The sequence below is a fragment of the Toxotes jaculatrix genome, chromosome 6 (assembly GCF_017976425.1).
Source record: "Toxotes jaculatrix isolate fToxJac2 chromosome 6, fToxJac2.pri, whole genome shotgun sequence".
NCBI lineage: Eukaryota > Metazoa > Chordata > Actinopteri > Toxotidae > Toxotes > Toxotes jaculatrix.
In genome coordinates this window covers 29,412,735-29,426,018 of record NC_054399.1, presented here as the reverse complement: position 1 = coordinate 29,426,018, position 13,284 = coordinate 29,412,735, and the positions used below count along the sequence as shown (strand labels likewise).

The following is a 13,284-nucleotide window of genomic DNA, read 5'->3' as shown; positions in this document are numbered from 1 at the left end:
TTAGGTCACACACACACTGCAGCGGGGCGGAAGTATAAGGCCCAGTGCCCTGACCTCTGAGCCTTTATGCCCCCCAACATCCCTAAAGCCCCTCACATACCTGTTGCCCACTCAAGCTCATCACTGTATGCTTCTTCCTTCAGCGGCTGTGAGGGTCAGGAAACAGGTCACTCCAAACATCATCATCACAGTCTATAAGAACACGCTCCTTCTACTTTCAGCATGTCAGGTCCTCTAAATTGTTTCAGCTTGAGTCATTGTCATGGTTTTGGTCACAGTCAAAATCCATACATTCTACTCACAGTCACTGCTGAGATCTGGGAACTCAGAAAAATCAAGACAGAAAGAAAGAAACACAAGCAGCCAGATGATCCGACAGGTTATCAACAGTCTGTTGTAAACAGCCGTCTCTTAATTCCATTTTCATTTTAAAATTCCACCTCAGTGTCTGACTTTTTATATATTTCTCTCTACAGCTGCTCGCAGGTGGGCAAACAAACCTGACAACAGACAAACAAAAAGAAAAAAATAAAACTGTCAACACTCAGACAAGGCATCACTTGTGTTTTCCCAAGCCCCATTAATCTGAATTACAGAGAGATCCAGATATATGATATCCAGTAATGACAGTATCCACTGAGTAAACTAAGTACCTGCATTCTGTAGTTGTGCACATTCAGTTTTCCTCTGCAGTGAAGGACTGTTAGGGACATTTCAGGTGAGAGAACTTCCACACTGTTCTTCAAATAAAGTGGTTTAGCTGCTGAAATGTTGAAAGAGAGTCATCACATCTATTATGGAGCTGATTTTAACTATTTTTGCAAGACTGCAGATAGAGGATATTTTTCTTATGTATTTAATCTGCTGATTGTTTGCATAAATAATCATTTGATTGTTTGGTTTGTGAAAATTCTGAAAATCACGAGATATACCTATTACAATGACCCTGAAAAGGCTAGTACTTTCCCCATTTCCCCAGTCTCAGTTTATGCTAAGGTAGGCTAACCATTCCTTAGCTCTGTACTTCACATACAGATGAGAGGCTAATTTCTCATTACATACACAATTTTTCCTTTAAAAATATTTTTAAATATTCAAGGCAGCTTGGAAGTCTGATAGTATAATGAATCATTTGAAATCCTTTGGTCCAAGTTCATCACAGAGAGTCTAACAATTAAAAGGAGTCAGTTTGTTTTTAGTTTGGTGGACCACACTGACAAAGGGGTTCGATGTTAAAGGGTTAAAAAGGAAATCATTTTACGACTAGCTATGAATTATTTAAACGAGAGGCTTTGCGTGTATATATCTGAAGAAGTTCCTTGAAACTCCTTTGTTCTTTGAAGCGGGAGCAGGAATTCTCATAAGACAGACACTTGTGTGGTATTGGTCTGTATCAGAGAGGAGAAAAACAGACATGAATTTGAATTGGACATGTCACGGACAGCGACTTTAATCCTGCTCTGCTGTTGTCTGGCCAGGTGATTGAGTTCGATGACGGCTCGGGCTCGGTGCTGCGTATCCAGCCTTTGAGGACCCACCGTGACGAAGCCATCTATGAATGCACTGCCACCAACAGTGTGGGCGAGATCAACGCCAGCGCCAAGCTCACTGTCTTAGAGGGTAAGACCTGACTGACTGTCTGCCTTCCTCCCTGTCTCACTTATCATCCACACATGCCACGTGTCCCAGCTGTGTTACTCCCACCCATGCTGTCTCTCAGCCTGCTCTCACCCCTCTGACTTCTCCCACAGTTGAAGGGGTTTTCATGTTCATGTGACCCCATGTTGCCCTTACTTTAGAGCTGGTCCTCATGTGGACAGATTGAGCACTCTTCCCCACATGTCTGTTTGTGTTCAGCTTTAACCATCCAAGTCAACTCAATTCAGTCAGAGTGGAGCAGTGTTGCATTGAGTCATGGTACTTTAAAGATACATGATTTGAACACTGGTGCTGGTGAGTTCCAGTGAAAGCTGTGGCCTGTTCCCACCACAGGAACATTCCCAGGGACCCAAAAACCCCTGGAACCATTTCAGTCTTAGTTTTCATACACTGGGGAAAGTCCCTGGTCTTGGGGGTGGTGTATTCAGATGGTCCAGAAATGACCACGTGACCAAATGAGTACATGGGGTACCACTAAATTAAAAAAAAAAAATAACATGACAACGCTGTGTCCTGTTTGATGTGTGTGAAAACTGCATCTCAAATGCTGTTAAAATGAGTATTTGAAATTTGTCTAATGTTCTCAGTTGTTCAGATAAAGTGGAAACAGAAAGAGGAAGTCTGGTTTAGTTTGGTTTTTAGTCTGGTTGTTGAGTTTTTATTTGGAGCCAGCTGTGGTGTGGGTTTTTAGGAACAATGTAAACCAAGAATGACATTTCAAAACCAAGACAACCAGTTATTATTAACCTGCTTTCCTACTCACGTCAAGCCTGGTTAAATACCATTAGCTAGCATGAATACATAGCCATCAGCAGCACTGCCTTAAATGCTGGGGCTGCATGCGACCCCTGCTGTTCTAAGGTGAGGCAGTGCTGTCACAGTACGTCTGAAGAGGAAGAAAGTGGCAGCTTTGGAAGCTCTGGTGTTACCTTAACAAATGAATTCACTCATTGCTTCACTTGCATTGCCAGCTCTGCTTCAAGCATTCACTGTGCACAGACTCAAGGAATGAAAGGCTGTGGGTGTAGCTTTCACTGCCATCTACTACCACAAATCCAGTGAGCTGTCTCCATTTGTGTAGTATAATCACAGTGCGAATATGATGCTAGAAAGGGGGATATGATTGTATTATATTATATTATAGTATATATACAGTGTGTAGTATGTCTCAGCACAAGTCTGCCATGTTTTCTCCTCTGTGTCCACGAAATGCAAGTCCTCCAAACTAAATGTCAGAAGACATTGTCTTACATTGCCTGTAAATGTGTACTGCATCAACATTTTCAGATTTTGCACACCTAAATCACCAAACCTCGGTCTCCCTACATCCAAAGTTTTTATGTTAAAGCTGACCATGGAGAGAAACCATCACTGCAGTCATGTGTTCCCTGCACTTTGTAATTGTTGATGGGCACCAGCATTTTGATCTTTCCATCCCCAAGCTTCCTCACAGTATGGATTTTGCATTTCAAACTAGCACTAACGCTGGTTGATGCAAATGCATGCTTTGATTATCCATTATTTTTGTGCTTCATTCTAAACAGTTCACGTTATTTTTTGCCGGGCATTCTATCTCTACCAGAGACATTTCTGCTACAGTGGCTGCACTACAGCACCAGCTTTGCGGCGCTAAGCTTCCCTATTTGATGGAACAAAATGTCAGTATGTGGTTTGGCAGCTGGGTGTCTGAATCCCAAACAGAGCCCCAGTAACTAAGTGCAATTGTGTTTATTGAGCAGGAATGTGTTGAAAGTGATTTTGGCTGAGAGCCTCCTGTAGGTGTGTCTCGAGACAGCTCTGTTCTTTGCCAACGGCAAGACGGAGCCCAAACACATTTGTTTAATCGACACTCTAATTGATAGACAAACAACCACAGACAAAAAAAAAAAAAAGGGTGGGGGGTGGGCTTTCTCTTTGGCAGCCTTTTCCAAATCACTCAGGAACCCATTATACTTTTTTCTGCCATGTAGATATTGTCAGCAGTAAACACCGCCTGAGGCTCCAGAGCCTGTTGCACCAAACAAACAGGCCTTTTCTCTCTAAAACCACTCAGGGTCTTATTAAAAGAGAGTGATGGGCCAGACTGATAATCACTGTTAACAGACTAATATTTAATGCACAAGGCTATAAAACACAGATTCAGCTGCGCCCTGATGCACATGAACACATGTCAACTGATGATGAGTGATGCAGATATTTTTAGGACGGAGCAGCTGATAGACTTCACATTTGACTGTTTTCCAAAAAGCAATACGAGCAATTCCTGATTTCAGCTTGCTCCGTATGGCTGCCAGAGTTCGATCATAGGAGGCAGCAGTGCAGTAGGTAGTAGTTCATTGAGGCAGGCGAGACAGGCTTCACTTCCTAAAGACTGACGATTATATTGGTCTCCACGGACTGAATGATGCTTCATTTTAACATTGATGCAGGTAGTTAGTGAGAAAAGCTTTCAAGGCTAGACTCACTGTAACAGTATTGGTCTTTGACGGTGAGCTACATGTCTGACATTGTCCTTGACTGTAATGCTACCATTAGGTAAAAATGTCCCCCTTTACCAGCTCTTTGGTGCATGAAAGCTAACTGATAAATTTCCATGAGATTTTCAAGTGATTTTTTTTCCCCCATTGAAAGAGGATGTAATGTTTATGCTGCCCCTTAACAGAATTACAGTATATTTGCTCACATTTTAGTTAGAAACTCACTGTTTTCTAATGTGCTACTGTTTTAATTTGCTGTCAATGCAACATCAAATGTCCCCCAACTGCTGTCTTGATTAATTCAGTGTAATGGACGTTTCCTTGGCCCTAATTCCATCAGTACAGCAAAATGTTATCACCACTCTGCTGCTCTGAGATTCCGTTTCCATTCACTACATTTTCCCAGTTGCCTCCACTTTATTATTATTTTTAATTATTTTTTTGTGAAGACACAATCCATCCATTGAGTAGACCTCTGGAGGAGTCCTAACCTGTTAGGAGTCACCAAGAGATGATTTCAGACAGAGGCATTGTGTGGGTAGAGAAGTGTTTTGAGAAGACTTGATGATAGCGTCCTTATAAAAACTGCTTTAGCTAAAGATGAGCTGTTTCTGAGACTGACCCTGTGCGGGATGCAGAGCATCTCTCCTCAGAAACCAAACCCTCTCTGCTGAGACCAGACCAAAAACTTATTTGAGCACAATCATGGCCCCCTGGCTGTATATCCGCTTCATGACTCTGATAAGACATCTGGGCTCAGTCACAGCAGGTAGAATTTATATCTTTGCATATTTGTATTTATTGGTAGTGGGAGCTGTGCTCTAAAATTTGAGCATTACAGAAATACAGTTCCTCACATTTAAGGTGCAGAGATTAGCAAGGGATGTAATTGAAAAGCAAAGTGGATGTTTTACATGATCTTCATAAAGAGATGAGCCACATCCAGTGGGTTATCATGGCTGTGTGTACCTGTGCAATGTGGTTGGACAAGTCTCTGGGTCAAATGAAAAAAAATCTACATTTATTTCTTAAGCCATATGAGTAGGTTACCAGTGTTTCCTCACTGTCTGCTCTGGTATGTTTGTAAATCCCATTATGAGCTTCAATTAATTCAGCCAACGTATTTTTGTTGCACCCTCACCTTACTAAGGTCACTTATCATAGTTCTTTTCCCACACACACACAGACCATGTTTTTTTTTTTTTTTTTTAATTTCAAATTCTACCACAATTTAACATTTCAAACCGCATCTAAAAACTACAACACACATTCATTCTAATTTCCACTTTGCAGCTCTGAGGGTTGTAGAACAGTGACGTCGTACTCTCATTGTTTCTGCTGAAGGTCAGTGCAGGATGCTTCATCACTAACTCTCAGTCCTGCACTGATGGAAGACTGGTCTTATGTCTTAACTTTCAGGACAATTCTTAGGAGAGACTCTGAGACTCCTAGGGTCCTCCTTCTCCTATTTCCGGGCCAGGGACAGGATTACACTCACTGACTATTACATGTAATATTAAAATCCCCTGACCTACCCTAATGAAAGAAATCCCATTCACACTGGGCTGACGACAACTTTGAAGTTGCTGGAAAGCACAGTACTGGAGCTATGCTAACAGTGCTTCTAGCTTTTGATGCTAAGCTAGGTTAAAGCTGCTCCCCAGAATAACAGACTGTTCCATAGAGTTTAATGTTACTATAACTGACTATGAGAATGACATTACAGAGCTGCTTCATACAAAAACTTTTCTGTCAGTAGTCAAATTTTACAATTTGTAGAGGCCATAGCCTATATGAGGTGTGCTGGTTACATCTGTGAATCTGTGTAAATTATATCACAGTGCTGCACAAGACTGTATATCCATCTCAGTCCATTGCAAGTGCATATGTATTTGTCCTCCAAACAGTCAAATCCAAAGCTCGTTTTCAGTAGATTTCATAATGAGACCTACTTTCATTCCAGTCACCATTTTGTCTCTTTTCAAATGAAGAGTTTGCCTTTTTTTTTTTTTTTTTTTTTTTTTTTGGAAACAGAGCTCCTATGTGATGCTCCACTCTGAGCTTCTGAGTGTAAGTCAGAGAATGGAAATATGAAACAGCAAGAGCAATAACAGAGAGTGGGCAGAAATGAGAGATGAGAGAGAAAGAGAGAGAGAGGAAGAGGATGAAGATGCGGCAGAGTCGACAGCAGGACTCTGGGTAATGAGAGTGCAGCATTAGTCATGAAGGGAACCGACAGAGAGAGCTTAAGGGGATGAAGGGAGGGAGGTGGTGAAGACAGCAGGAGCTGCAGCCAGTACAATGCAGACAGAGATGAGAGGTACTTTGCACACGTGGGAGTTGTATGCCTTTTCCGCAGAAAACATATACTTTTCTCTTTTGGTTGATTGTGACACTCAAGAGGAGCAAAGGCACATCACTCCAAACAAGTCTCCTGCACTTGTTATGGCCCCGAGTGGTACTGCTGGTTGCACTGATAGGCACCGAATCAACATCAGTGTTTTTTTTTTTTTAAGTGCTAGATTCTTTTCCCACTGTTTTCCTGTCTTCTGCTGCTCGCTCTGTGTCAGCAAAAACCAGTCTCAGTGAGGTGACTCGAATTTTTTTTTTTTTTTCCCTTTTTCTTTTTTTTTTGTGTATTTCCCTCTGAGATGCCCTGCCTAAGGGCACTTTGACAGTGGGTGATGTAGATACAAGAGGGACATTATACATGTATTTGTGCATTATGTGGACGGTGCTGATTATAAATGGTGAGTGTGTCAAGGCTACAGTTTAACCCCAGGGAAATGGCTGTCCTTTAACAGAGTGTACACTCTCTGAAAAATGTGGACTTATGAAGAGAGAGCGAAAAAAGGCTTTTGCAGACAACAGGTGGGTGACTCAGCAAACTAAACAAGCTGTCACAGAGCTATGAGTTTGCAGAGGCAGCTGTCATCAAAGCATCCAGGTGTGACTTTCCCTCTTATTGAAAGTGTAATTAGTATCAGATGGTATTATTTATGACTTTATGATTGTCAGGTGTACCCCACACCTATTCGTGTGGACAGGTGTGCTAAAGCAGAGCAAACACACTCACCCACTGTTTGGACTCTGGATTCCTGTTCTGGCATAAGTCTGGTCTATTAGGCAGGAATGAGGCATCATAGACACACAGTCTACCTGATCCCTGGCACATCAGTGACTTCCTGACCTCTGATGTGACCTGCATCATTCAGTGTCAGTAAGTTTTGTATTAGTTTTAGTTGGTGGATGTCTCCTGGTACTCTGAAATTTCATATAGAAAAATGTTGAATTCCACACCTCTTTATTCCATTGTAGTTAAGTTAAGTTTTAAGGTGATAGGTGAGCGTCATTGTCTTCCCCCTTGAACATTTACAAAATCATCATGCTCAGATAGTTTATACAGAGGATGCAATTTCTAGCTGTTGTGGAGCAAATTACAGTACAGACTCACAGCAACAAGCCTTGATAGTATCAGTTTGTTAAGTTATTACGGCTGATGTGTTAGCAAACACCTGACTAGCTTTATTGTTCAGTGCAGGAGAAACACAGAAATGAGGGCATCTCTTTTACCAGCCATTCATTCACTTCAGCTCCTCCATTTGTCACTGGCAGTAACTGGTATGTTTGTATTGTGGTGGTTCATATTGAAAATAATATTTACTACCTCTTTGCATTTTATTACTTTACACGGAGGGAGAGGGGGAGCTGTCTTTCTTGTATGGAGTGTGGAGTGAGCTGGGTCTTCATGTGCTTCTTGAGCAGGTGGAGGTTAAGTACTTTGCTCAAGGATACTCTGGCAAATATTGCCTCATGGGTTGCAGGGGGGGGGGGGCGGGGGGGGGGGGGGGGGGGTAGGTGGCTGAGCCCAGGATGATTTCACCATCCGCGAGTCCACCCTGCAGCCCCGGGACCTGATACGGCTAATTAGTTTCTTTATAGTCCTTTTCCTGCACTAGCACTCTCCATCTCCTGCATGGAAGTCATCCATCCCTTTGGCCATTTAAGCACCAAAAAGCCTCCAAAGGCCAGAGAGCGGGGAGAGGAATAGAGGAAGAGAGCAGTCTGAGGGAACTGAGCTGGATTAGCAGTGATAAATGACACATTATGAAAGATGAATGATAGCTGCACTGCTGATACACAAGCCAGCAAGTTTATGAAAGCGAGCCATTGACCTGCAGGGACTGTTGCACCATGACTCAAGCAGGGAAACATTTTGTTGATTTGGTTTTATGGCAGCAGCTTTACTGCTTTGTTTCAGTCTCACCACTCTGGCAGTGTTGTTTCCAGCAGCAGCACCAGCAGCTGTTTTCAGTGAAAAGCTCTGATAAACCCACTGTACACTACCTGTTCAGCAGCGAACAGCAGACACACACAGTAGGTAAACATAGTGGAGCATTTAGCAGCTAATGAGCCAGATATTTCCCTCAGGAGTTGGTGGAGATCAAATCAGCTCTAAAAGCACACTGAATATTGGACTTACATTTATCAGGTGGACACAAACACGACCCTCAATTAGCTGAACGGTTTGCTGACAAATTTTCCATTTCAACACTATATGGAATGTGAATATGTCAGTGTTCATAACTTGTTTCCACTGTCCCCAAGGTACCAAAGATCTGTTATCCCAGGTTTAAACATTTCATATTATATATAAACTGCATAAGAATTCAGTTAAACCTGTAAAGGACAAAACAAATTGTCTTTCTTAAAATATACAACTTTTTTTTACTCTTATGGTCTTTCTGGAGCCATTTGTTTTAGTTTCTGTCATGGCTGTTAAAGTCAGGGAAAGACTGTGGTAGTTAGCTTTGGAGAATATCACTTTATATTATATAATATCAAGTCATATTATTATCATCTACAGTTTTGTTGTCATGTTGGCTTAAAGGCTGAGGTTCAGAAGTTGTTCTAGATGTTTTCACCATCATCAGAAATAATCACAGCATCTCGTACGGCCTCATTATGGGGAATGCTGCTGGTTTAGAAACAGATCAGTAAAAGAAATGTTCATTTGTAGTTGCAATGTGGAGCTGCACTTCAAGGCCTCAGGGGCCTGAGGAGCAGCAGACAACCGGTCAAGCTGTAAACATATTTATAATTCTGTGGCCATGAGCCAAAGTTGAACATTAAGCAGACAGCAGTTGCTGGAATAATCAGAACCTGAAACCTAAATGCACGACAACAGTACAACGTCTTTATGTGTGTACTGCTGTTAAACAAAAAGAACATTTTCTGAGATCTTAATATAGCTAGATTTATCAGTTTGCTGGGGATTGTCCGTCATGCACTCAGGTGCATGTTTTCATTCATAATCGTTTGTAGGAGATTAAGATGACTTTCTCATGGTCTAATTCACTCAGTAAAGTAAAAAAAATAATCTGTTTTTTATTTTTCTGGTTTCATTTTAGCATGAAACTGATATGATTTAAAATGCTGACCATGATTAAAGTCTTCAAAAAACCCATATTATAGGAATCTGGATGTCTAGGATTGTGAGGGTACATCCATTTGGCTCCTTCTCTTGAGTCTGCGTAACCATAGGGTGACAAGTGACATAAATTACATCCTGCGCCCATGCCCAAACTTCATGATTGCTGAACAAATGTGTGGACATTTCCTATATGCAGAGACCACATGCAGCAAAAACTGCATGCATGGATTGGTAATTTGCAGATTCACGTGTCTGAAGCTTTAGTTTAAAACTGAGCTCCATCAGACTGTTCTATTCAGCCTGTGAAGTTAAGCACATAATGCCTTCTGTGGCTCTGGAGAGGCTTTGTCTGAAAAATAACCCTGGTAATGTCATCATAATACTGCTAACTGTACAGTGTACTAACACTACATCCTAATACCACTCATTTTTTAACAGAAAGCCCGTGTTACAAACTACATGCTTTGGAGCTGGAGTCAAACGTGGTTGTTTAAGTTTCAGTTTTAGCTTCTGATTTCACTTTAAAACCAGCAGCAGGAGCAGGTAGAGGTGTCAGGAACCTCAGTTACGTCACAAGCATCTGAGGAACTGAAGCTGTCAACATGTTTTTGAGCATGGGATGCTGACAAGCAGCGTAGGCCTGTGATATCATCAACCTAATGGATCCGACTGACTCATCAGCTGACACCTTGTATTTGTATTTAACAGCTGTTTCCTGACACCTAAAACAACAAATATGCATCTGTCCTTTTGTGGAGAGTCTGTACTCCTGTACTACCATGGGATTTTTTCTCTCAGAAACCTCTTAACTTTATGAACACTTCATGAACACACACACATGCTGAAATACAAGTAAACTGTTGCATGTAACAAAATGTAGATGTGCATACATTCAAGACCTTCACCTGCAAACCATCATTTTAAAGTTTACATGGAGTTCTGCAAGTCTCTTTCTTGCTGCAAGTGTTGAGTGATAGTCCAGCACACAGGTAACTGGGTCATCCCTCACTGAGCTGCACCGTGACTGAGAGCTGTGACATGGTGATGCATAGCATCTGTGTTGTCTGGCTGAGGATGATGAAAGCTCCATGAATAGCTGTGTGAGTGATCCAGAAGGCTGCAACGTGGCTGTCTGCTGCAGTGAGTGCCTCTGCTCTCTGTAAATATCCTGCACTGTCCTCCGTCTGAGCGAGTGTGCTGCAGCTGGGAGATCTGTCTCATTTATTGCCTTCTAGCTCTCAAGAAAGAGGAGGCTGACAAAAATTGTCTTCCAGAAACAAGAATCAGAAAGTTTGAAAACCAAGTCTGATATTCCAAACTGCTTTTTCTGTCTGAATTTGCCTCTTGAGGACTGTGGTGCTGTGGTAAAAATCGAGAAGCGAAAAACTGATGAAAATTTGACATGAAAAGCCCACAGTGCCTCCTCGCCACATCCCTGCAGCGTGCACTAACAACATTAGACTGCTTAACGTCTTCAGCGGTGGAGCTTATCAGCCATGCATAAAAAGCCTCTTTGCCAACAGAGCAGTTAACCATTAATGGAGAATCAATCATCGTGCCAGTGTGTCGTGAGCCAACTGGCATGTCTGTCACAACTTCAAAAGCTGAAAAGGAGTTAAAATGGTGTAAAAAAAATAAGAGAGGGAATTCTCTGGGTTGGAATAACTCTGCAGTGGAGCAGAACACTTTAAAAAGTCTGTCATTCCCCAGGCTGTGTGGAGGTGGTGCGTACTGTAACAGCCTTACAGTGACAATAGAGAGTTGTGGAAGTGACCTGTTGCCCCCATCAGTGCTGGGAGTCAGAGGGAGGCCAGTAGGGTTAGGGCCCCCCCCCCCGACCTGACCCTGGCTCGGCGTGTTCGGGGTCATGTGTTGGTTTTACACACCTGTTTCCGGAGGAGGACGTGACCCAATAGCCATAACTGCCACTTTCACTGGGAGTCACACAGTCCTGTGCATGCTCTCACGCACTGCAGCCTCCTGTCACTGAGCATGTGCTGAGGCACTGAGGGACTGAGACCAAAGTTAAAATGGGTTTATATATACATTATACATCAGCTTTAAAAAATGTTACATAGAAAGAATAGAAAATCAAAGCAGTTAGTGAAATGTATTATAAACATTCAGGGCAGTAATAAAAAATGTAAATACTAACATCAGTAAAGATATCTTCACGCACAGTTCTATATTATTAGATATTAATATATGCAGCACAGAAAGATACAACAAAGCAATTCACGGTTTGATTTTGTCATTGTATATTTCAGGGCCATCAGTCAATCAGACACCTGTCGTGTTTTAGTAGTTGACAGTTAATATAAATTGACTTGAGTTTGGTCTTGATCTCTGTTGCTGCCTTGGTTTGTATTTGATCCTCTACATTTTTTAGTTAGTTTCAGTCATAAATGGGCTCCACTGTATTCAGAGGTGTTCTAATATTCTGCCCACCTCATGTATGTAAAGAGAGAGGATAAAAAAAAAATAGGAACACCTGTCAGTGTAATCTGATCCAGTACAACATCAACTAATTAACTATGATGTCAATAATAAACATAATTGAATTTATACATTTCTGTCAAAAGGTTGAATCTGTGGCAGAGCTATTGTGTTGAAGTGCGTTGGATTGCAGAGGTGTGGCTGATAAAGTGGCCATTGAGTGGAGGTGTGTGTGACAGTGTGTGTGTTTCCATATGAGCTGGACACAGTGTGTGACCTGCATGTACTTCTACACACACAGAGGACTTTCCTCTATCTCCATCTGATGTGTTTTTGTCAAACGTATCCCTCCATCTTTAAGCCCGTCATCGTATTACCTGACTTGTTTGCGTGCGTTTGTGATTAGATTTCAGTGGTTCCCTGTAGTTTCGCACTCTGACGCTGGCTCTGCCCTCTCTGTGTGGAATACCTCTCAGAAAGCCAGCAGACAGTGCTGAATGCCACAGGTAAACGTGACGGAGTCCAATGCAGTATTTTTAAGCTCTTCCCCCGCCTTGTACTTTTGTTTTCCTGACTAAGTACAGACTATTATGTTACAGATGGGATTACATAAATGGTGAGCATAATACACCAGGGCCTCATGTTCACACACTGACAATATATTATGAAACTTTAGACGGAGCAGCTCACAAATCCCCCCCCTGGAATCTGAAGTTCTCTCACGACCCTGGTCACAGAGGTGAATGGACACGCAGGACATTAAAGGGACACCTCTGTGTTTCTCAGTGCTGCCGGAAGCGTGTTCTCCTCACCAGCTACTTGTTTGTATGGGGAAGTTTCCATAATAGGCTGGGGAGCTGTCTCAAGCTCCCTCAGCAACCTTCATTGTCATATAAAGAGGAGATGGTGAGCAACCCATGGAAAACTTATGCTCGTGCTCAGGGAAATTCACTGTTATGAACCCAAATCACCCAGATCTGATGCTTTATTTTTATCTACAGAGCTTTAAACCAGAAATACAAACCAATACAGTAATCGAACATGTCAAACCAGAATGTGGCACAGCAAAGTTATTCTGTCTGTTTTCATACAATAGTTGCTGGCAGACTGATTTCATGCCAGTGGGTTGGAACCATACCAGCATTAACCAGGCAGAACAGGCCTGAGGCAGGAGTAAAATCTACACTGTAATTGTAAAAACATTGTACACACAAACACACAACATATACTTACAGCAAACCAACTGCAGTGTGGACAGTGTGGACTACAGAAAATTGT

At 42.1% G+C, this 13,284-nt stretch overlaps 1 protein-coding gene across 7 annotated transcripts in view; it reads left to right on the top strand.

Moving 5' to 3' along the window:
* The window catches only part of ptprfa (protein tyrosine phosphatase receptor type Fa), a 225,811-nt gene that overhangs the window by 51,962 nt on the left and 160,565 nt on the right, over positions 1-13,284 (top strand). For all 7 annotated transcript variants that reach the window (XM_041039769.1, XM_041039766.1, XM_041039768.1 and 4 more), the window contains exon 4: positions 1,479-1,620. In XM_041039769.1, the coding sequence (XP_040895703.1) occupies positions 1,479-1,620 (142 nt within the window). The remainder of the gene's footprint in view (positions 1-1,478; positions 1,621-13,284) is intronic.